We start from the raw sequence: 26,676 nt of genomic DNA on the forward strand, positions 1-26,676 counted from the left end.
CAAGATACAAAATAGTAAAAACATTTATTATGGATGATATCTTTTACGATTATCTTAGGTGGGGGAAATTATGTCTTTTGTGGCAAAAATAAGAATGTAAAATAATTACATCCTTAAGCCAAGTAGGCACATTATATATAGAAAAGAGATCAGGAGACCTGACATTCTAGATTTCGTCATCACCGTTACGGGTTCCTCATGTTCCGACAGGAAGTCCTGTTCGTTGAAGTTATACGAATTCGACAACGGTCTTAAAACTCAGCATACCGCTATGTAAGTCCGTCTACAGGCACTGGAAACTGAGATGAAAGAGTTGCATGAACTTAAACACATTACTTATACTGTAAATTCCTAAATATACGCGAGGAATTTATCATCAAGTAATTTCTCGAGAAGCATCACTCGCGTATTAAATTACTTGCTTTTTCTATATCGTTAAAAGACATGTAAACACTTTTGATTAAGAGAGCACTCCTGAATTCATGTTCTCGCGATTTGACTTATACGAGTTATTTTGCGATATGAAGTACTCGCGTACTCAGTTTCTGCTAACCTGTTACACTGAACAAACATAGTCTGAAAAGACATTATCAGAGCGGGATTATTCAGAAAACAATAAACACAATGAATCAGCTATCTAGTAGTGGTGGACCTGTCCTAGTATCACGATACATTTACTAGTGGTAGGAATCACCAGCAGTGCTGATCTCTAGTAATCAGACAAACCTTAAGGTGAAAGAGTTCAAGGGTTTTGTAACTCTATTTTTTATATCTAACCGCTTGTTGAAGCATGAGCAACAGCAACGGATTCGGTGGGACTAGGGGAGGCTTTGCGAGGCTTATAGCTTACAACGTGTTTTGTAAAAAAATGTTATTCTCTTTCATTTCGGGTTTCTAATTGCGGTGAAAATACTAAATAGTCATCTTGAAGATTGCAAAATCCTTTCGAACTTGTATAAGACTTACTCTTTCTGTATGTCAAATTTATCATTATCCATTTGGAAAGGAAGTGAAATTCCCAATGCAAACTTCATCTATCCGATGTAGTAAATATTTCTTTTAATGTATGTCTTTCTTAATATGCACTATATATAATTCGGGTTTTTTTTGTGTCTACATATACCAGCTACCATGCTTCTTTCCTTGCGGGTATTACTCCCTCCGTCAAACTTGTCAATAGAAGCATGCTGCTATTCAACAACATAATGCTCAACAAGGGCGATGGTTCCAACGGTACATCTGGTATCTTTACCACCCCCGTTAAGGGTGTGTACTCTTTTACACTCACAATAGGCTTACTGGTTTCTTGTTCATTGAATGGGAGAGTAAATGGTTGAAGCGATCTGAGAGCACTGTGGTGGACCTTCAGGCAGGAGACCGAATTCATGTAATGGTGGCCACTGTTCCAGGCATCTTCGACGAGCTTCCAGGTGCTTCCCACTATCCCGAAAGTGCGTACAATAGCCACTTTTCTGTTTTTTTAATTGAGGATGAACACTAACAGGAGAACAAGAGTCGAGTTACTTTGCATACTTTATGGGAAAAGTGATCCCATTTGGTATAAGGACAAATCAAGATGATATAAAACTCAAAATAAATCTTATTCAAATATGGTGCGTATGTAACAATAGCTGTGGTGTTTCCGCTTTAGGTAAACGTATCAGTGACGAGAAAAAGATATAATGTGCATACTCATTTGTTTGAATATATGATATAATACAATAAATTACAATAGTAAAAAGAGGGTCTGAGTAAGTTGTTTTTTATTACCAGTTGTGTTGGATTTGATGGCTGCCCATAACTCCCGAATATTCGATACTATCATTGTTGATATACGCAAATTGTCTGTATATAATTGCTTGAATAGGTATAATATGAATGTGACAACCTTTGCATTATCGGTCCAATGGATATCAACATCTTCCGGTGTAAAACCAGACCCTGGAGTTAATTGATGTGTTTAATTATAGTTATAATTAAAAGTCTTCCATATCCGCTTCATGCTTAAATGTTTTATTGAACATAGATCAACTTCATGACATACATCCCTTTTTATGACCAATGTACTTTATGTATGCAGTAATATTCCATTATTCCTGCATATGTTGGATATGTCTCTAAATTGATTCCGTAGACAAGAGCATAATTTGCGTAAGATCAGTTTTAATTCAAGTGAGGCTACTCACCAACAGGCTCATGTACCGAATAACAAGGATTTCAATATTCTTGTTTTAACTCAACATTTCTCAAATTCTATTGTCGTTATAACGATGTAATTTAGAAATATAACCTTTATTGAGGTGGATGCTGTCTGACATGTTTCATACTAATTGTTAGGCCGTTCTTATCATACTGATTTTGACGTCGGATTTCTCTGTTTACTTGATAAAGATATAGGACTCACGGCGGGTGTGACCGAGCAACAGGGAATGTTTACTACTCCTCCTAGCCAGCTGATTCCACCTCTGGTGTTTCCAGGATTCCATATTTGTCCTACTCTTAATTTTGTATTCTCTATGCAAGGTGAAGATAACGAACAGTGATCAATCTCATAACTCCTACAAGCAATACAAAATAGATAGTTGGGCAAACACGGACCCCTGGACACACCAGAGGTGGGATCAGGTGCCTAGGAGGAGTAAGCATCCCCTGTTGACCGGTAACACCCGCCGTGAGCCCCATATCCTGATCCGGTAAACGGAGTTATCCGCAGTCAAAATCAGTGTGCCAAGAACGGCTTAACAATCGGTATGAAACACGTCATACAGCATTTGACCCAATGATAGGTTGTATTGACGAACTAGATCGTTCTAACGACCATAGAATTTGCGAAATGCTGACCTCAACCGAGACTGTTGAAATCCCTGTACCATCAACTTGTTTGTCAGTAGCTTACCTCGATTTAAAAACTGACTATACCCAGAACAAGCTCTTGCATATCGAATCAGTTGAGATATATAAACACCATATGCAGGTGATAATGGAATATTGCTACATAATTGTGGGAAGTTGACGATGGAGAAGCTGAAAGCATCTCATTTGTCATACAGTTGAGTTGTCAGTTTGCCGTTAATGTCTACTTTCAATAAAATATCTAAGTATGAAGCAGAAGTGGACAACTCTGTGGTGTCCTTTATTTCGAGCTCACAGGGATATATCAAATCGACATATGAATGAAAGCTATCATTGTTGATAGACAAAACGTCATCGATATATCTAAAAGTCGAATTGAAGGTCACAGCGAGAGATTTTTTCTAGGTAATATGAGATTGATCAATGTTCGCTATCTTGACCTTTTTATGGTTTTACTTCCTTGACTTGAGTTTGAAACTAAACATTCTAAATATTATAATATAAATGATGGAACCGAATTCGAAATAAAAGAAGACAAACATTTGCCAAGAGGAACTATCTTGTCGAGTTCGCTTCAGCCATTCCTTTAAAGTATCTGATTGTCTTTGTAATTATTTCTGGTCTTTCAATTATTTCATAATGTATTTAATTCGAATGTTGCCCGTGCTAAACATGAACGGTGAATATAACGAACGGTGATAATCTCATAACTCCTCTAAGAAATACAAAATAGAAAGTTGGACAATACAGATCTGTAGCTTTGACCTTTATCCTTATTCATACGATTCGTGTGTTTGAAATTCAACAATGGGACATAATCTGGTCTAGATATTATTGCAACATCACACATTATGTCTATTCTTAGAGGAAAAGCATGATATTACATGTTTTATAATAGCTCAATACTATAACTCTTGGGGGGGGGGGGGGTATTGGGAGAGATCCACTTCTGTTTCATACTTAGATATCTTATGGGAAGTAGATATTAACGGCAAACTAACAACTCCACTTGATGACAAATGGGATTACGTTGAATTTTAACTAATTTTCAGTATTTTCCTTTGATTTTTATGCTCATAAATTCTTATATTTTTCGATATTTTTTTAATGACATACAACCTTGAATCGTTAAGGCTTCCAAACATCGATCGAACAATTAATTAGACAATAAATACATTGTAGCAAACTCACACTTACAGCAAGAAAGCCCCTTTTATTGTATACACCCGCCTGGTACAGGTATTCAGACATCATATAAATCCCATTTTGCGTCAGCTTTCACACTTGTCGCTCCATTGACCACAGATCGCCATTATACTCCCGCTTCAATGAGTAGATCTTTTAATTTTGTATTTTGTTATTATTCATTTATTTCATTTTTTTGCAAAATTATTGTGGCGGAGGTTGCCGCACTTGCCACCCCTTTGCCAAATGCCTGGTAGCTCCCGAGAAGCTGACGGGGTATTCTCATCGGTGTCCACTTCATTCTATGAAAGGTAACAACCTTCTGCAAACAAATATCGGTGATATAGTTTATCTTGCATGCAGAAAAACAAATTATCTATTTATGATAAATTCTAGTATTTTGTTATGAAACTGTGATAGCCTAAAGTAAAACATGATCTTGTAGCTTTCATATTATTACTTACTGCGAAAGAAAATAGTTCTTCACTTTGACTTATATTAATAAACTATTTTAGTATTAGTACGTTTGGTGATATTTTTGATATGGTACCTTAGTTAGTTAATACTACAACAAAATGAACATTAAAAACTCTTATTAACGATAGGCATTTTTATATTTTGATGTACTATAGTAAAACATCGACACTCTACTTAACCGTAATAAGCAATTTACACCGCAGTTCACAATGGTGGTATCCTTCTTTGTTAGCAAATACTGTAAAGAATGTTTCAATCAGGAGATATCACCAATGATATGCCAGATAGGCTAAGTAAACACATCTACGGTGACACAGTTTGATAACATCACTGTTCGTTATCTTCGCCTTTCATTTAACATTACAGCGTACCTTCAAGGAAGAGATGTAAATCCTAGTGCTATAACGGGCACACATGAGAAGAAGGGGATATGACTGTGTAAGTACATTCAATTTTATTTTGCACGAATACAGAGTAATTGATAGTTTCCAGGAGCTATACAGATGTCTGCTCTATGAAATCAAATTGATTAAAACGCATATTTAAAATGTGTCTATCTGGTTTCTATCGCAAATACACTGAAGCTGTTATCCAGTAATCAGTACTACCGATGATGTCGGTGTTGCTTTCGTCGCTGACGATGGAGTGTTGGTCACCACCGGCAGTGTCTATTAAAATGTATATGAATTTGGTAGCATATATGAATTGGAGAAACGTGTCGGCGATAGAAATCCCGCTAGGCACATTGGCGTTTGTTTGTATGACGTCATATACAACATCATTCCATGTATACTGTTTTCTAATTGCAACATGTCTCTTCAGTGATGCTCAACCGAAATGTTTGAAATCCAAAATAACAATGAAGTTTTAGAGCTAAATATAGCCAAAAACAGCGTGCCAAAAAAGTGGAGTCAAATTCGTCTAAGGATAAGAGCTATGCATGAGGGAGAGACATTATTTGTCGAAATGCGCATCTGGTGCATCAAAATTGCTACCGTATAAGTTTTACATTATGACCCCTGGGTCGAGGCCTCTGCTGGTCTCTACATCCCAGTAGCTAAGTACTCCGTTACTAGCTTGAAAATACGGATGTATATTTAATTGCTGTTATAAAATTTAGAAATTCATTTCAAAATTAAGGATTATTTCCCTCATGCATAGCTCTTATCCTTAGACGAATTTGACTCCACTTTTTAAGCACGCTGTTTTTGGCTATATTTAGCTCTAAAACTTCATTGTTATTTCGGATTTCAAACATTTTGGTTGAGCATCACTGAAGAGACATTATTTGTCGAAATGCGCATCTGGTGCATCAAAATTGCTACCGTATAAGTTTTACATACAGACAAACAGAGCTGACAGCAAAATCCAGAAACTTAATCATTGCGTATATACTAATCTGTTGGAAACTATAAAACTTTTGAGTAACTTGAAATGTAGTGTAACAAGTACATCAAAAGTATTGGAGAAACGCAGTGGGCTCCTAGAGAAAATGGTCAACAATTATGAACGCAGGTACACAGATGAAAAAGTCCCAATAAACTTTACAATACATATTCCTCTAATATCTCTGTCGGAGGAAATCCATAAAAAGGATTCTAAAGAATTCTAAAGAACTTTAAGTAAACTTGAAATAACAAAACTTTTTTCAAATCGACAACATCAAAACGTATGACTTTTCAGCAATTTACATGATCATTCCTAACGATAAATTAAACACTGAACTTCTTTACGTCATAGACAGTTGCTTCTATATCCCTATGCAGTGATCAGTCATCCAAAATATTACTTTGCCAAAAGTCATTACGATTCCATGCACAAGTACGCTGAAGTTGCAATAAAAATATGCTGGAGTTCCTCATTGACAATATCTTCGTGGTATTCAGTGATTTGGTCTTCCAACAGTCTGTTGAAATCCCCATGGGCACAAATTGTGCTCCTTTCTTAATTGACCTGTTTTTATATTCCTATGAAGCAGACTTTATTAACACAACTTGGACGTGAGAAGATAAAATCTTTTGCTGTGGCCTTCAATTCGACATTTAGATGAAAGGTGAAGATAACGAACAGTGATCAATCTCATAACTCCTACAAGCAATACAAAATACATAATTGGGCAAACACGGACCCTTGGACACACCAGAGGTGTGATCATGTGCCTAGGAGGGGTAAGCATCCCCTGTCGACCGGTAACACCAGCCGTGAACCCTATATGTATATCCTGATGAGGTATATATATCGACAGCGTATTATCTATTAAGAATAATGATTTTCATTCATGAAAGGTGAAGATAACGAACAATGATCAATCATAACTCCTATAAGCAATATAAAATAGATAGTTGGAAAAACGTGGATCCCTGGATACACCAGAGGTGGGATCAGGTGCCTAGGAGGAGTAAGCATCCCGTCGACCGGTCACACCCTGCCGTGAACCCTATATCCTGATCAGGTAAACTAAGTTATCCGTGGTCAACATCAGTGTGCCAAGAACGGCTTAACAATCGGTATGAAACATGTCAGACAGATTTGACCCAATGATAGGTTGTGTTGACGAACAAGATCGTGATAACGGCCATAGAATTTACGAATTGCTGACTTAAATCGAGACTGTTGAACCTCCTGTACCATCAACTTTTTTGTCAGCAGCTTACCCCGATTTCAAAACTGACTATACGCAGAACAAGCTCTTGCATATCGAATCAGTTGAGATATATAAACACCATAAGAAGGTGATAATGGAATGATATTAGAATAAAATCATTAGAGCTCTGTATTGTATTTATTGTGTTTACCTGAGTCACAAATCTTAAAACATGCAAATACTCTGGAGTCATATGATGTAAAACTTTAAACACAAGAAAACAATTTCGATTGATAAAATAGTCAATCAAAGGCATCCATCTCAGATGTGATAGTATACAAGCAGTTGACTTTAAATTAGGTACTTTGATTTGTAAAATGATCCTTGCTGACCTCTTTTGTAATTCAAAAAACATATCAATATCTGTCTTGTTCTTTGTATCTTGCCATACTGTACAACATTAATCAAAATGAGGAAAATAGTAGTATTGTGAATTTTGAGTAGTGCTTCCTTTGACTAAAAAGTACTTAATACAACTAGTTTCCGATTAATTTTATTCTACATAAAGCATCTATGTGAAAAGATCACGTAAGACATTCATCGATGTAAACACCTACAAGCTTGGGACATTTGACATTTTCTATAAAAATTTCACTAACATTGATACAAAGGTTTCTACTTTTCGATAATTTCTGTGACGTTCCTATTAAAATACATTCCGTTTTCTTTAAGTTTTATTTTAAATTTGTTCTTATACATGAAAGCTGAAGATAACGAACAGTAATCAATCTCATAACTCCTATAAGCAATACAATATAGATTGTTGTGCAAACACGGACCCGGGACACATAAGAGGTGGGATCAGGTGCCTAGGAGGAGTAAGTATCCCCTATCGACCGGTCACACCCGCCATGAGCGCTATATCCTGATCAGGTAAACGGAGTTATCCGTAATCAAAATCAGTGTGCCAAGAACGGCCTAACAATCGGTATGAAACACGTCAGACAGCATTTGACCCATATTGACGAACTAGATCGTTATAACGACCATAGAATTTGCAAAATGCTGCCTTCAATCGAGACTGTTGAACTCGCTGCATCATCAACTTGTTTGTCAGTAGCTTGCTTCGATTTCAAAACTGACAATACGCAGAACAAACTCTTGCGTATCGAATCAGTTGAGTTATAAACACCATATCAAGGTGGTAATGGAATATTGGTACATAAATATAGGAAGTTGACGATGGAGAAGCTTAAATCGTCCCGTTTGTCATACAGTTGAGTTGTCAGTTTGCCGTTAATATCTACTTTCAATAAACTATCTAAGTATGAAACAGAAATGGATGACTCTGTGGTGTCTTATATTTTGAGCTCACTTGTATATATCGAATCGATATATAAATAAAACTTATTATTGTTAATATACAAAACGTCGTCGGTATATCTAAATGTCGAATTGAAGGCCCAGCAAGATATATTTTTTCTCACGTAGAATTTCTGCTTCATATGAATATAAAAACAGATCAGCTAGCAAAGGAGTACAAATCGTGCCCATTGGATATATACCATAGAATTTAAAAATCATATATATTGACTGTAGAGTTCTTGAAACATGTTGGGTGGTCATTTACAAAGAGAATCACTGTTCGTTACCTTCACCTTTCATTTGGTTGTGTACTTGACAGATTTCCAAATCACAGAGAGAGGGAAGAGACAGATAGGAATTGAGAGTATGAAATTGTTGACAAAGCCTGTGCTGCAGAACTTTGTCACAGTGGCAAATGTTAGTCGTGGTATAAATCACATTTCCCGTGTTACGTCAGATTTGATCTGGGTGAATGACGAGAGGAACCTCGTTTTGACAGATACAACAGGTGCAGTTTTACGTGAACTCAGAGGTATATTTATTTCTGGTTTATTTCGCGGATATGGAGTACATACAGTAAACAGTGCTGGGGAACTCATTTACATAAGCAAGCAATATGACGTCATAAAAGTGTCTACAGACAACACAACACACACAACGCTACTACGCAAATCAACCACATGGGATCCTATCTCTGTATATTCCTCTCCATCCACTGGTGATATATTTATTGGGTTGTGGAATAACGGAAATATAGGTAAAGTAGTCCGGTATAATATCGATACAGAGAAGATAGTACAGGTCATTCAATACAAAAGCACCCGTCAGGTTATGTATGGATGTCCTATCTACATCACGGAGAACGGAAATGGAGACGTCATTGTCTCTGACTATGGTCGTGCTGTAGTAGTAACAGACGATAAAGGAAAATATCGCTTTTCCTACACAGGACTTTCAAGCTTATTTTGTCCTCGAGGAATCTGTACAGATGTGTATTTACATATTCTCGTGTGCGATGATATTACCAACTCAGTACAAATTCTTAACAAGGACGGGTGCTTCCTGTCGTTACTGCCGATGGTTAACAAAGCAAGAAGTCTGAGTTATGATACGGAAACTCAATTTGTCATGGTCGGATCCAGATACTCCAACAGTGTATCTGTGTATAGATATATCGAAAAGAAGGATTGTCTAACAGGTAAATATCACAGTACGTTAAAGAACACAACACATGTTTCTTAACTTTTTTATTTTTTCAAAATTAAATCTGTTCATGCATAAAACTACTTTTAGTGTGTTTTAATGAAATATTTGGCGTAGTTCTCGAGTTTAAAAGCGATGGAATTCAAATCTTGCGATATGCATTTTTATCTTTGCTATTTTACGCGCTATTATATATAAGGTAATATACAACCTCGGGTTTGAAAACATCTGTTGGCCATTTCATAAACAGATTAGATTTAATCGACAAAAAACTAATCGGTAGAAAGGATTTAGATTGAGTATTTTTCAATTTTTCGAAAGAAGCCTTTTTAAGGTATGAAAAAAGACGTGGACAATTTTTTGTTGGAGCAAGAACTTTACCTATAACAAAAGAACTATTGACATTTGTCCATGTACTTCTTCAAAAACTGTTTGGGCAGAGATCCAGATAAACTGCGAGAAAATTGATATATCGAAGCTAAGTACTGCTAGACCTACAACATATACATTCTGGTCTGATATTAAAATTCAATACACGCTCGGGTCAACTGACCTTCACATTTTAGCAAAATATACAATGTAACTTGTGCTTGTAATATCTACCAACTGTTAGATTTACAAAAAATAAAGATTCAAAGTAATTGGACTGTTAATCATAAATAATAAAATTTTGTATTTTCTAACTTTAAATTGAATTATAAAATTATGCCTCATTGAACTCGTAACATCTTGAGTGCGTCAGTATAATGCTTTGCTCACACTCCCTAACAACGTGCAGAACACAATTAAAAAAATTGCTTTATCAAAATGAAATATTGTGATCTTCACTTTAAATTTAATTATTTTCATTGATTTGTGTGGGTTTTTCCCCTTTCCTAGCTGCAACCGTGACTGTAGCTCGGCCTAGTTGTCAACAATGTAGCGTATCATAATTTGTCTAATCTAAAAATAGATAATAATTGCATTGTTTATTTTCGGGAAAAAAAGCGTCAATTGTAGAGATATGAAGGAATAACATTACCAAATAGTCTGTACACAGCAACTCATATCGCATATAAACAGTATGTACTAGCAATATAACCGATTTCATGCTCGCTTCCCTCGCTATATTTGGGAATTTACATCGCTATTTATATGCACCGGTGGCTAAATCATATAAAAGACACCACAGAGTCGTCCACTTCTGCTTCATACTTAGATATTTTATTGAAAGTAAACATTAACGGCAAACTGACAACTCAACTGTATGACAAACGGGATGATTTCAGCTTCTCCATCGTCAACTTCCCACATTTATGTAGCAATATTCCATTATCACCTGCATGTGGTGTTTATATCTCTCAACTGATTCGATACGCAAGAGTTTGTTCTGCGTATTGTCAGTTTTTAAATCGAAGCAAGCTACCGACAAGCAAGTTGATGGAACATGGGTTTCAACATTCTCGATTGAAGTCAGCATTTCGCAAGTTGTAAGGTCGTCATAACGATCTAGTTCGTCAATGCAACCTATCATTGGGTCAAATGCTGTCTGACATATCGCATACCGATTGTTAAGCCGTTCTTGGCACACTAATGTTGACTACGGATTATTCAGTTCACCTGATCAAAATATAGGGCTCACGGCGGGTGTGACTGGTTGACAGGGGATGCTTACTCCCCCTAAGCACCTCATCCCACCTTTGGTGTCCAGAGATCCGCGTTTGCCCAGCTATCTATTTTATATTGCTTATAGGAGTTATGATTGATCACTGTTCGTTATCTTCACCTTTCATAAGACTTGGGGAATTCGTCAACATCAATTTAATTTTGTCTAGCATGAATAAATTAGGCCAATAAAAGTTGAGTGTTAATAAAATCTCGCACTACATTTACAATCAGTTGATCGAAGAAGGGCGCTTTTGACGTCATTGTACCATGTAACTACATAATTATTAACGGGATTTTTTGAAAAGGGGCTTGTATCTAAATCCGTATTGTGCCTAATTTTCGCAATATGTCGGTGAACTAACTATTAGAATTAATTCCTACAGGCATCAGAGAGACAAAATGAATATATTTTGTACATTTTGGGAACATGCGATGTGTCTTTTAATGGTGTGTCAATATATGGATAGATAAACAGAAGGGAATATATGTAAGATAACTTTATCAGTTCATAGATTAGTGATGTGACATTGCATATACATGTATACTATGTCTGTTCAGGACAACTACACTCATTGTGTCCCAATTTTTTTCTTTCATATTAATTATTTGTTAATGAATATACGTTCATGGTATCATTATATCATGGTCCACTAGTATTATAATTAATAAATCCCTAGATGTAAAACATTGTTGACATGTACACTGTCTAGACGTCCTCTAAAGAAATGAACTTAGTATATTTTTCATAAATATCATAATGGGAGGATGAATACCATAATCTTTTTCCAGAGTTGTTAAAATTCTCGAGATTTTTTCGGAAAATGGAAACTTCCCTCTGGGTAGGATTTCATTTTCCAACAAACTACTGTAGAAGTGGTTATTTACTTGTGGGGGAAATTTATACTAATCAGCCGGTCACGTACTAAGCACGTGAATTTCCCTCATGCGTATAGTTTTAAATACATTGTATTTCATATTATATACATATTATATACATTAGATTCAGTTACTGTGAATGACCTCAACACGTAATGTTCGACGTGGAAAAACGCATATTTAACTCCCAGTGTAAATAACCACTTTTACAGTATAAACACTGGGTTAATAATCCAGGTCTTACTATGCAGTGATTCTACTAGAAACAGTGTATGGTCATTCTATGGGAAATAGTCCAACTACCACTCTATCAAATTTTTGAATTCTTTGTACATCCAATTAAAACATATATTTATTAGCTTTTCGAACAATATTAAATTTATTAATATATTAAACACGACACATTTGCTAGTAAACAACTAGTAGATAAATTGAGCACACCGTAGGCAATATATGATAACTCATTGTAAAAAAAAAAAGCAGAGATGCTAATTCATGAGTTAATTTTGTGGATAATACGAAAAACCTCATGAATTTAACCATATCTGTGTAACTATCATCTATTTAATCGATCAATCAACCCACACAATTTACTTCTTATTCATAGAATGTGTAGAATCTGAAGACCAAGACGAAATAATCCCACAGACTCTTCATCAAAATGATGAAGAATACACCCAGAAGTTTCTTAGTGAAAAGGAGAATGCATGCATTTCTATGGAAAAGGAAGATGGGCAAACGGAAGTGTCCGAGGTGCGAGATAAAAAGCCTCTTCATGAAGTAGAATGTGCAGAATGTGTAGAATCTGAAGACCAAATCGAAAGAATCCCACAGACTCTTCATCAAAATGATGAAGAATACACCCAGACGTTTCTTAGTGAAAAGGAGAGGGCATGTATTTCTATGGAAAAGGAAGATGGGCCAACGGAAGTGTCCGAGGTGCAAGACGAAAAGATCCCACAGCCTCGTCATGAAAATGATGGAGAATCCAAACAGAAGCACCTTAGTGAAAAGGAAGATGGGCAAGATGAAGTGTTCGATGTCAGCCTTTCTCAATGGGACCCTGTGAGTGATCATGCTCAGTGTCATTGTATTGAAGATAATATATATACTGTATAACAGCGCATTTGATTTATGAGTGTGCGACAATGTTTGTTCTGAAGTTATACATATTCATTTTATCTAACACACCAAAAGGAAACAAAAGCATTTGTCTGTTTCCCTTCATATCTTGAAACATCCAGTTCCATGGCAACATATCAGAAAAGGTTTAACAAGTTTCTCAACTAAGAAAATATTCTTTGATGGCTCGTTTTATTGATATGCATGATATTGTCTATTCTATTAAAATCTAATCGATTGTGAGAATGAGAAAATGTGTATGCTTGTAGAGTTGAATTGTATATCGTTTTTGTTTTGGATTTCAGAAATTTGATAAAATGCATTTATTACTCTTTTCAGAAAAACATACTAAATAACTTGTATGCCGTCAAGTTAATGCCTGATGTAAGTATTTTCATTTTAAAAATTTGTGATGCTGACACAAGTAGCATAAAACCCCAACCCTTATTTGTATTAGTTTTGCATAAAAAGAATCTCACTGAACAAATAATTAATATAAGTGATTATAATTAGCACTTACTATGCTTTTCCTCACCAAGAGCACCACAAGATATGTCCGTACCATTCTCTTATAGTCACGACCACCAATGCATGGCGATACTCATGTTGAAATACACTATAGCATGTCCGTATTATTATCCCCCATGGCGTATCACACCAAGACAAATCCGAAGCATTCTCTATTTGCAATACAACAATAAATATCTGTACCATTCTACCCATTCCGAAACGTATATTGCATACAACGGTCCAAAACTCCAATAGATGTTATTCAACGAATACATTCTGAAGGTGATAATTTGAAAGTCACACTGGGAGGCCACACAATAAATTTCATATCTACATACCTATTTATATCCATTTCAACTGATTTGATTCACAAGAGCTTATTTTGCAAATGATAAGTTTTTTAAAGCGAGGCAAGCTACTGAGAAACAAGTTGATGCTACAGGGCTTTAAAGAGTCTCATTTAAAATCAGCATTTCGCAAATTCTATGGTCGTTATAAAGATCTAGTTTGCCAATACAACCTGCCATTGGGGCAAATGCTGTCTGACGTGCTGAGAAATGGGGCCTCGGTTTTTGCGGTCCCGAAGAACCGCCCTATTTAATTGCTTCTGATGACAAGCAAGAGTTATTGAGGACTTATTCTAAACTGGATCCCCACGGGACTTAAAATTATATATTCAGAATGGTCCGATCGCTACATGTGTAGTATAATGTAATGCATACGGCATACTAATGAAACAGGTCGCTGCTCAAGACATTATTTAGACAGTTACATGCAGAAACAAAGGCTTTTCAAAACAGTGTGTACTAGTCTTGGATGAAAGATGAAGATAACAAACAATGATCATATAAAGGCTAAAAATAAGTAAGCGTTCTATGCCGACCGGTCACACCCGCCGTGAGCACTATATCTTGACCAGGTAAACATATCAATCCGTAGTCAAAGTTATTGTGCCAAGAACGGACTACAATTGGTACAAAACACGCCAAGCAACATTTGACCTAATGATAGGTTGTATTGGCAAACCAAACCATTATTAGAATTTGCGAAATGTTGACTTTAAACGGGACTGTTGAAACCCCTGTGTACATGTCTATTGGATGAGACGCTAAAAGATAACCCATGCCAAGCATCACAACCTACTTGGCACGCAAAAGATCGTTTCCCTGATTTTCAAAAAAGAGTAGGCCCCCGTCAGGAAAACTCAGTCAAAACCAAGCATATTTGAATTAGTTAACCGCCGTAAAATGGCTGAAATATTCCCAAAATTATAATCAATCATTTTTCACATGTACACTTTAATGAATGAAGTTATGATCCATTTTACTATTGTTGTAGGAGGCCAAGGACAAGATTGAGCAGTTTGTTGTGATGGAGGGCCTCATGGAAAAATTACCAATGAACACGAAAAGCCCAACAAATTTCAAAACCTGGAAGCAAAGATTCTTCAGGGCAAAATATGGATGGTTGTATTACTATGAGGTATCAATAGTAGCTTTTAATTTCTTTTTTTATTTCAGTAGTTTATTCGATGTAGATATAGAATTGCTGAATTCGAATCAAATTAAGGTAATTCCCCAGACCACGTCAAATAACGTTAGAAACGTTATTCACGAATCACGAACGTTATCGCACATTCAACGAACCCGATGGCATTTTAGTGAATTTTGTAGACCGTATTAGGACTGATTGTTTGAAAGCAATAACAAAACTTTACAATTAAAAAACAACAACAAACGAATCGCAATAATACAAACAAGCCGGTTTTATACAAGACAACGCTCGGGAGAGAAAATGATTATAGTTATATACATCGCGAAGTCATAAACTCTCCATACACAATGCGTTATGACACACAGTCGTTCAGTAATTCCCGTGAGATTTCTGCAATATTACAGATTATGATGTTAAATCGTGTTGCCAAATTTCAATGCATCTATTGTAGGCCATTTCTTTTTTGTGATTTCTAATCATTAATGATGGGTAGAAATATCGAATCTCCTATACAACAAAATGCAAATTTATGTGTGGTACATGTACTGACAGTCACATATTTTTGTTATGTTTTCTCTATAATTTATCTAAACCTGAAACAATACGATAGATGTTGCCATGATCTAAATAAAATATATGTATAATCTAAAGCTACATGTATACGGACAATTTTTTTTATATTTATTTACACGACAAAAATCGCTTTCGAGGGCCTTCGAATCCATAATAAATGTGCATATACATTTAATTTAAATGTTATTTATTACAATTGTTTTGATTGGACAAAAATAAAGCTTAACAAGAGTTTATACATCAATAAACCCGAAAACGCGATGTATTCATAAACGCCTGAAAACAAATAACATAGTGCGGGGAAACTATTCAAATTTTTGCAATTGTTAATAAAATGAATGAATTGGAATTATAAGAATCAAACATTCTTTTTGAAAAATTATCGATGTGTAAACTCCAGGCATTTTACTCACAAACTTAACATAAGAGTGCTTTGCACTTTTATTAAGTTTGTGAGTAAAATGTTTGGAGTTTACACATCGATAAATTCTTCAAAAAGAATGTTTAATCCTATAGTACATTTACAAAGTATGTTCATATCTCTGTTGTGTCTAATGATTTGAGGGTGTTCAATTTAGATCATACGCTGACAGATTTGTCACATATTTAGGCCCTATCTCTAGGCTTAGGTGTCGTACGTTTGTGTTCTTGTACGTACAGTATGTATCATGGGTGTTGTAATGTAATTTTCTTTTATCTAAAACACTATTCTGGCCGGACATGACCTTTACTGATGTTTTGATTAAAACGACTCGGAATGTACGCGGTCGTTACATGTCGTGAAGACTCACATCGCATGGCTGTATCGTATTGTTAAAAACTACCAGGAACTAAAGATTATCAAGTGGGCGAGGAATGCACAATTCGGGTGTTTTAAAATATTCGAATTTCCTAAAATTTGTAACTTGAGCATAGGTTAGCATTCTCTGAATGAGCATTAAAACTGTAAAAATCATTCTGATCTACATCACTTTGTTCTAACTAGATCTGGCGACATCATTTTATTTTTTCATCTATTGTGACGTCATGTCAGTGTTCATGTGACGTAGGCTATGGATTTAGTAATCTCCATAGTAAAGTTAGGATTTTTCTAACTTCAAGCCCGATCCCTAAAGCTTACGGCAATCAAAGAAAGAGGTTTTTAGCTATTTGAAGCTTTAATGTTTTAAACTGTTTTTCTAAAACTACCCTGTAATATTTCTTGAATTGGTAATTTAGTAATGTAAATGATGAATGAAACGTGTTTGCAGAGATGGAAATTTTAGACACTATTTTTCAATATGCATTTTGTTTTCAAGGTTTTCAACCTAGAAGGGGTCATTGGGCTCTCAAATTATCCGATACCCTATCTACTTCTTATGTCAAATGATTGCTGGAGTGTAAAGGTAAAACGTATTGAAATGTTTAAAAAATCTGAAGGTTTTTGAAAACACAATTTTCCGGATATGGTAGGTTATGATGATTCAAACATTTGACTACTAGACGTGCATTTTCATCACCTTGGAACCAAGAACATGGTTCAGTCGATGAACAATTATTGAAAACAGTCAAATGCAATACATTTCCTTCAATTCAGATGAAAGAAACATATTTCTATCGTTTAAATAAAGATAGTGCCTTAAAAATGTATACGTATTAACACTGCTTGTTTTAAAGTGATCTGTTCTATTTTTAGAAGTGGCTGTACTCTGAGAAAGGCCGCTAAACATATTTTTCTTCGGAAATTATGTCAATATACATCCTCGACAAAATACATGCCAATTTTAATAGAATCTGTAAATTTTTCAATACTAAGATGTGGTATGGGGAATTACCTTAAAATATATAGAAGTTGAGAGGTATGAAACAATATATTTGATAGCCGTAACCTGTAATGATTTTTATCTCTATATATTGTTTTAAGTCTCATCTGAAAATTTCTAACTTCATTGTGGTTCTTGAGTGGTAAATATATATATGTGGTGTTACATAAAATTAAGAGGTAAATAAAGAATTGATTGTCGTAATGTATAATATCAAACTAACAACTCAACTGTATGACAAACGGGATGATTTCAGCTTCTCCATCGTCAACTTCCCACATTTATGTAGCAATATTCTATTATCACTTGCATATGGTGTTTATATATCTCAACTGATTCGATATGCAAGAGCTTGTTCTGAGTATAGTCAGTTTTTAAATCGAGGTAAGCTACTGACAAACAAGTTGATGGTACAGGGATTTCAACAGTCTCGATTGAAGTCAGCATTTCGCAAATTCTATGGTCATTATAACGATCTAATTCGTCAATACAACCTCGCATTGGGTCAAATGCTGTCTGACGTGTTTCATACCGATTGTTAAGCCGTTCTTGGCACACTGATTTTGACTGCGGATAACTCCGTTTACCTGATCAGGATATGGGGCTCACGGCGGGTGTGACCGGTCAAACAGGGGATGCTTACTCCTCCTAGGCACCTGATCCCACCTCTGGTGTGTCGAGGGGTCCGTGTTTGCCCAACTATCTATTTTGTATTGCTTGTAGGAGTTATGAGATTGATCACTGTTCGTTATCCTCACCTTGCATCAACATGTAGTGAAATATTTAGTGACTGTAATAAAGGTTGATTAGCTGGTTGTATATTGTTTAACGTTCTGTTGGGGACGTTACAATTGCTATTTTTGGCCTTTGAGCAGGAATGGATCTTTATCGTGCCACACCTGCTCTATTTCTACGATTTCATTAAAGGGACGCCCGATTTAGTCGCCTCTTTCGACAAGCAAGGGGTAATGACGACCTATTCTAACCCGGATTCCTTAGGGATTGCAATAAAGGGTGAAAATATTGAAACATATGTGAATTGTACCTATAAAATTAAAGGATGTTAGCATGAAAAAGATAATTGTTGCATAATAAACTCAAACTAAATGATGTGGTCTGAAACTAGTTTGCTTGTTTCTATTACGAGATTTGATCATTTAAGACTCCAAGTTAAAAGCCTATGGAAGTCATCCATTATTTCCCAGCATGCAGCTGTGCTTTGACGTAGATGAGACTTCTGCTTCATACTTAGATATTTTATTGAAAGTAGACATTAACGGCAAACTGACAACTCAACTGTATGACAAATGGGATGATTTCAGCTTCTTCATCGTAAATTTCCCATATTTATGTAGCAATATTCCATTATCACCTGCATATGGTGTTTATATATATCAACTGATTCGATATGCAAGAGGTTGTTCTGGGTATAGTCAGTTTTTAAATCGAGGCAAGCTACTGACAAACAAGTTGATGGTACAGGGGTTTCAACAGTCTCGATTGAAGTCAGCATTTCGCAAATTCTATAGTCGTTAAAACGATCTAATTCGTCAATACAACCTATCATTGGGTCAACTGCTGTCTGACGTGTTTCATACCGATTGTTAAGCCGTTCTTGGCACACTGATTTTGACTGCGGATATCTCCGTTTACCTGATCAGGATATAGGGCTCACGGCGGATGTGACCGGTCAACAGAGGATGCTTACTCCTCCTTCGCACCTGATCCCACCTCTGGTGTGTCCAGGGGTCCGTGTTTGCCAACCATCTATTTTGTATTGCTTGTAGGAGTTATAATATTGATCACTGTTCGTTATATTCACCTTACACATTGCTATTGCCGACTGGGTCACTGTTATATAGCAGATGAAGTTTATGAATTGATATTGAAATTGATGGATAAGGTTTTGGAGCAAAAAATGTCAATGTTTGGTGTAGAGAAATGTGTAATCTGACACAAAATGCTAAACTCAAGACAACAAAGATGTCAGCATCAGTTCAGCCATCTAGTGAATTTGTTGTTTTGTAATCTAACTAATATCCATCGATTCATGAGAAGTAACAATGGAAATTTTTGAATTGCTCCTAAGCACTTTATCCCATCTGTACATTCAGGGGTCCTTGTTTGCCAAACTCTGTATTAAACATTGCTTATAGGAGTTATGAAATTGATCACTGTTTGTTATCTTCACCTTTATAGGAGTTATGAGATTGATCACTGTTCGTTATCTTCACCTTTATAGGAGTTATGAGATTGATCACTGTTCGTTATCTTCACCTTTATAGGAGTTATGAGAATGATCACTGCTCTTTATCTTCACCTTTATAGGAGGTATGAGATTGATCACAGTTCGTTATCTTCACCTTTATAGGAGTTATGAAATTGATCACTGTTCGTTATCATCACTTTTATAGGAGTTATGAGATTGATAATTGTTCGTTATCTTCATCTTGATAAGTGTTATGAGATTGATCACTGTTCGTTATCTTCACCTTTATAGGAGTTATGAAATTGATCACTGTTTGTGATCTTCACCTTTATAGGAGTTATGAGATTGATCACTGTTCGTTATCTTCACCTTTATAGGAGTTATGAGATTGATCACTGTTCGTTATCTTCACCTTTATAGGAGTTATGAGAATGATCACTGCTCTTTATCTTCACCTTTATAGGTGTTATGAGATTGATCACAGTTCGTTATCTTCACCTTTATAGGAGTTATGAAATTGATCACTGTTCGTTATCTTCACTTTTATAGGAGTTATGAGATTGATAATTGTTCGTTATCTTCATCTTTATAAGAGTTATGAGATTGATCACTGTTCGTTATCTTCACCTTTATAGGAGTTATGAAATTGATCAATGTTCGTTATCTTCCCCTTTATATATGAGTTTTGAGATTGATCAATGTTCGTTATATTCACCTTACAGGAGTTATGAGATTGATAATTGTTCGTTATCTTCATCTTTATAGGAGCTATGAAATCGCTCACTGTTCGTTATCTTCACCTTTAAAGGAGTTATGAAGTTGATCACTGTTCGTCATTTCCGCCTTTATAGACGTTATGAGATTGATCACTGTTCGTTATCTTCACCTTTATAGGAGTTATGAAATTGATCAATGTTCGTTATCTTCCCCTTTATATATGAGTTTTGAGATTGATCAATGTTCGTTATATATATATATATATATATATATATATATATATATATATATATATATATGTATGTGTGTGTGTGTGTGTGTGTGTGTGTGTGTGTGTGTGTGAGTGTGTGTGTGTGTGTGTGTGTGTGTGTGTGTGTGTGTGTGTGTGTGTGTTTGTATATATATGTGTGAGTTTGTATGTGTGTGTGTGAGTTTGAATATGTGTGTTAGTTTTGTAAATGTGTTTGTATATATGTGTGTGAGTTTGCATATGTGTATATGAGTTTTTACATATCTAGATGAATTTGTAAATATGCATGTGATGTTGTATATGTGTATATGTGTTAGTATTTATGTGTGTGAGTTTGTAAATGTGACATTGTATATATGTCAGTTTGTATATATATGTGTGAGTTTGGAAATATGTGTGTCAGTTTGTATATGTGTATGAGTTTGTATATATGTGTGTAAATTTTTATATATGTGTGAGTTTGTAGCTATGTGAGTTTGTGTGTGTGTATATGTGTGTGAGTCTGCATATGTGTGTGTCAGTTTGTATATATGTGTGAGTTCGTATATGTGTTCATTTGTGATTTTGTATGTTGGTGTGATTTTGTACACTTGTGTAAGAGTTTGTATACACGTGTATCATGTTTTTGTTGTATAAGTAAAATGTATTGAGATATTTCTAAATCCTCATGGAAAATAGGTCTTATATACGGCTGTAAAGCAATGATTTAATTTTGAAGTAGTTTCTGGAACGGCTCATGATTTACAGAAAATAACGAAATTATCCTTCCCTACGTTCGCAGCTTTTCTATCGGGTCCCAGTTGTTTTGTATGAGTATATAATATCTTTGTTTTTTTATTATGGATGTACAAGATTATGTCAAACTTGATACATTACAAATAGATAAATGAATATCTTTTATTATCAATAATGTGAGTCTTTTCATCTTGACCTGCTTGTTTTTCCTGAACGATGATTTGGGTTATTTTCAGTCAAGTTACCACAACAAGCCCAGTGATGCGCTACAGCTAATGGGGGGACAAGTGGAAGAACTTGTGGACAGGACTCTTGTAATTAAAGACAGGGTATGTTATTGTTTTAATTTTGAGAAGTTTTTCAGTTGGAAATGCATGTGATAAAGATATGTAAGAAAACGAATTATTTGTAAAGAAGACCATTATAACGACCATATAATTTCTGTATCAGAGGTAGTATTTTATTGCATGACCTAGATTGCATGAAACACATACGGAAATAGAAAGATGTCTCAGGTGATAAAACGATAAAAGTATAGAATTACGCCATATTGGTACAAACAAAATGTACGTAAAGAATATGAAAAGGGTGAAGATAACCAACAGTCGCCAATCGAATTATTGGGAGGAATGTAAAATAGATAACCGGGAAAACACAAACCCTTGGAAACACCAGGATGGGATCATGTGCCCGTTTATACCTATCCTCTATCTTGATCAGGTAAACGGTGTAATTTGTAATAATAAGTAGTGTGTAAAGAAATGCTTCGTAATTGGTATGGAGCATGTCAGACAGCGTTCCGGTTATGCATGTATTTCCAAATAAGCCCATTAATTTGCGAAATTCTGACGAAACTGTTGATATATCCATAACATCAACTAATTGTTTAGTAGTCTGACTTGAATTAGAAGATTATCATACACAGTGCATGATCTCGTGAACTATAAAACCATTTGTATGTGCTAAAGGAGAAGACCCTGATGGGAAGTTGACGGTGGAGATGCTGAATTTCCATTTATTTTAAAGTTCAATTGTTAGATTTACAATAATGTCTATCTTAAGTAAAACATCCAAATACAAAACAGATGTGGAAGACTTCGTGGTGTTTTAATTTGGAGTTCACTGGGAGATCAACTCGACTTATGAATGAATTCACATAATAGTGATGTACAGAACGTCATAAAACTATGGAATATATATGTAAGACTCCAAAGTGTGATGGGACTCCAAAGTGCGATGGTCACGCCAAACCCCGATGGTCTGCGCCAAACCCCGATGGTGTGACACGCCAAAGTGCGATGGTCCACACTCATGCGCCAAAGTGCAATGGTCTGACACGCCAAAGTGCGATGGTGTGACACGCCGAAATCCATCGGTTTGTAAACGACACAGTGTTTTGGTACAGACTGTACCAACCGTGTATTGTTTCACTAAAATATCAGTGCAAAATTCATGCATAAAAGATAAGGAGTTCAACTTATTTCATTGCCATCTAGTTGTCGTGTTATTGAACACAAAATTTTCCAAAGCGAAATCGTTTAGAATGTTTTGCATTATAGCGTATCCCCAGGATTTTATTACGTGTACGTCACAAGTAATAAATGATCATGATTTAAAGAATGTTTGGGCGAAGCAGATATTTCGACAACATATGTACTTTGCCGTTCTCACTATCCTCAACAGTGTAAACCTTGCCGTTGCTGTTGTCCGTATTGCATTTATTCGGTTTTATTTTGAAAGACGTTAAGAATGACATAACAATGACGTGACGTCATAAACGTTACTGAACTCCGCACCATCGGACTTTTGCGTGACCATCGCACTTTTGCATCCGTAACGTTAACAAACCATCGCACTTTGGCGCAGATCATCGCACTTTGGCGTGACCATCGTACTTTGGAGAGACCATCGCACTTTAGAGTCTTACATATATCTTATGATTGGTAGCTTATTCAGGTTGAAAATGTTGTGGTATTCGTGAAGATCTGTTGTATTTATGTACACGTATTTCTATTTGTTCTGACACTTCTATCAATGTTATCTTTCATAGAGTGGGAGGTATCTGAAGGTGCGTTGTTCTACCGACAAAGAATACCGTCGATGGAAGATGGCCTTGCAATCCCACACTACATACAATATCAAGGCCACATATGTTAAACCTGTATTATCGTGTATCCAGCATCCAAAGAAAGTAGGTTTTCTGTCAAGTTCCAACATCTCCCATGTTAGACCCCACATCTATAAAACGTCGAAAGACTATTTATTTCGACAAGCATTGATATCCCCTCTCCCTTGACTCTGGGGTATAAGTAATGTACCGACTTAACGAAACGTCATCTGAATTTGATTTTTTATTGTTATATTTATTTGTATAACTAGCAGTGGAAGCAATGATACAGAATGTGCACATTCCAGGGTGTTTTTCACAAGAAAAATCTTCAAAAATATCAACGATGTTAATTAACGTGAGAGTCTCATATTTAAGATATACTAATATATTGTGTAATTTAACACGACATAGACAGGTAGAGCGTTTTCTTTAACGTTCTAGATATTTTCAATCAAAATCATTTGATTCTTAAATATAGATTGATTAAGACCTTCCTATCATCGCATGCATAGGAGATCGTAGACTACTGGTCAGAAATTTGATTCGCTAGAATGTTAAAAATTGTCCATGTGGTACATGGTGTAGCAGACTTGCAAGATACGTTAATCTTTAATTTTGATTATTTTCGTAATATGTGTATGATTTCAGAAAGTGATTGTGATAGATATTGGCAGTGGATCTATTAGAGCTGGGATTCTGGGAAAAGAAGGTATACATATTGTCTGAATTTTCATGAAAAGGTAAAGATAACGAACAAAGGGTAAAGACAACGAACAGTGATTAATCTCATAACTCCAATAAGGAATACAAAATTAAGACCCGTCACATCCGCCGTGATTCCAATATCTTGATAAGGTAAACGGAATAATCCGTAGTCAAATCAGTGTGCAAAGAATGGCCTAACAATAGGTATGAAGCACGTCAGAGAGTAACTGACCCACTGTCAGGCTGTATTGCCAAACTAGATCGTTATAACGACCATACAATTTGCAAAATGTTGACTTTAGACGAAACTGTGAAACCTCTGTAACATCAACCTTTTTGTCAGTAGCCTGTCTCGATTTAAAAAACTGATCATACGTAGAACAAACTCTTGCATATCAAATTAGTTGAGATATATAAACATCATATGCGGGTGAAAATGGAATATGGGAAGTTGACGATGGAGAAGGGACATCTTTTTAATATCAATTTCAGACTTTTGCGTGGAATCAGAGTGGTATTTAACAAAGTGATTTTTGAAGGAATATTTCCTTTTTTCTATTTTTTGAAGAAGTAACTGTCTATGATGTCAAAACTTATAGTCTTTAATTCATCGTGAGGAATAATCGTGTAAAGTGTTGAAAAATAATATGTTTTGATGTTGTTGTTGTGATCGCAAATCTACTATATGTTCTTAAGAAGTTTTAAAAATCCACATTTGAATTGCATTCAATCCAACGTATATCAGAATTAATGAAGAATTATCAATTTGAAGTATACTTCATGAAAAGGTTAAAGTAACGAAAAGTGATCAATATCATTTTAGCCACATTGCCCACTTTATTCTTTCCTAACATTGTGCTCCGTGCTGAGGACGATCAAGCGGTTGTGGGATTCGAGGCCTTCCATCCGAAGTACAGAAATTTATTATTTAAATCTGCGATCACCATGACGAGAGTAAACAAGGTAAATTGTTTGATGCTTTATTACCTGATATCACTATTTAAATAGACTTCGTTTGATTATGTAGGAAATATCCCTAGTCCATATGGAAACAACATAAAAGCACACAAAGACGTTAACGTAATCAATTTATTTAAACAATTTTACTATCAAGGCATATGGATGGATGAAGATTAAATTAGAATTATGTCAATGATATTAGATAATATGACTCCTATAAGGAATACAAAATAACGAGTAGACCAAAGACGGACCCCTGGACATACCAGAGTTGGGTACTGGTGCTTCGTAGGAGTAAGCATGCCCTGTCAACTGGTCACACCCTCTGTAAGCCCTATCTCTTGATCAGGTAAACGGAATAATCCGTAGTCAAGTCAGTGTGCCAATAATTAGTCCATTAAAACGACCATAGAATTCGCGTAAAGCTAACTTTCAACGAGACTGCTGAAAGCACTATAACATCAGCTGTAGGCGGACTGGATTTAAAAACTGATCACACGCTGAACAAGCTCTTTTGCATCGAACCAGTTGAGAGAAATAAACACCATATGAAGGTGATAATGGAGCATTGCTACATGAATATGGAAAGTTGACAACGGGCAAACTGAAATAATCCTCTTTGTCATAAAGTTGAGTTCTTGGTTTGCCATTAATATCAATTTTGCAATAAAATATCTAAGTACGAAGCAAATGTGGAGGACTCTGTGGTGCCTTTTATCTCGATGCCATAGCATTAAAATATCAAGTGATTAGAAAGGTAAAGCTTAGTCAGGTTTATTTGAAAAATGCTTTGGAATGTCATAAAAATTCCTAGGTTTGTTATTATTTGACCCGAAATGCCGGACCTTGTCAAATTTGAGGATACCATTCACAAATAATGATCGATTATAATGGCAGCAAAATAAACCTTCCTTCCCATAGCAATATTCGCAGAGATTACATGTTTCTTCTCATGGTTTCACACAACATATCAACAAACGATCATCATATATTATCTACGCCAAGCCGTTGTTTACAAACAACTATTTTTCTCTATGTATTCCAAATGCCGATGCAGAATACGGGTCATTTCGAGGTCACAACATAAAATCAAATTTACCGTAGCTCATACTATATATAGAAATTGTGGACCTTTAATTTATAGCATCAAATAAAATCAATCAATGATCATTTGAAAAACATTTGTCAATCGTGAGGCACTTTTTCATTGTGACGTCATAAAGTGTGATAAGCACGGAAGAACATCAAGAGTTATCTCCCTGTTGTTGCTAACATTACCTTGATATATACTTGACTCCT

The 26,676-nt window shown here is 35.5% G+C and overlaps 1 protein-coding gene across 1 annotated transcript in view; it reads left to right on the forward strand.

Annotated features, from left to right (window-relative positions):
* The first annotated feature begins 4,844 nt into the window (after nucleotides 1-4,844).
* LOC125655751 (uncharacterized) overlaps nucleotides 4,845-26,676 on the forward strand; it is a 31,406-nt gene continuing 9,574 nt past the window's right edge. Inside the window, exons 1-9 of the mRNA XM_048886214.2 lie at nucleotides 4,845-4,953; nucleotides 8,784-9,662; nucleotides 12,798-13,255; nucleotides 13,652-13,696; nucleotides 15,161-15,304; nucleotides 21,839-21,931; nucleotides 23,653-23,793; nucleotides 24,361-24,421; nucleotides 25,241-25,380. Coding sequence (XP_048742171.2) covers nucleotides 8,831-9,662; nucleotides 12,798-13,255; nucleotides 13,652-13,696; nucleotides 15,161-15,304; nucleotides 21,839-21,931; nucleotides 23,653-23,793; nucleotides 24,361-24,421; nucleotides 25,241-25,380 — 1,914 coding nt within the window. The 5' untranslated portion in view covers nucleotides 4,845-4,953; nucleotides 8,784-8,830. The remainder of the gene's footprint in view (nucleotides 4,954-8,783; nucleotides 9,663-12,797; nucleotides 13,256-13,651; nucleotides 13,697-15,160; nucleotides 15,305-21,838; nucleotides 21,932-23,652; nucleotides 23,794-24,360; nucleotides 24,422-25,240; nucleotides 25,381-26,676) is intronic.

The sequence above is a fragment of the Ostrea edulis genome, chromosome 7 (genome assembly GCF_947568905.1).
Source record: "Ostrea edulis chromosome 7, xbOstEdul1.1, whole genome shotgun sequence".
Classification (NCBI taxonomy): Eukaryota; Metazoa; Mollusca; class Bivalvia; order Ostreida; family Ostreidae; genus Ostrea; species Ostrea edulis.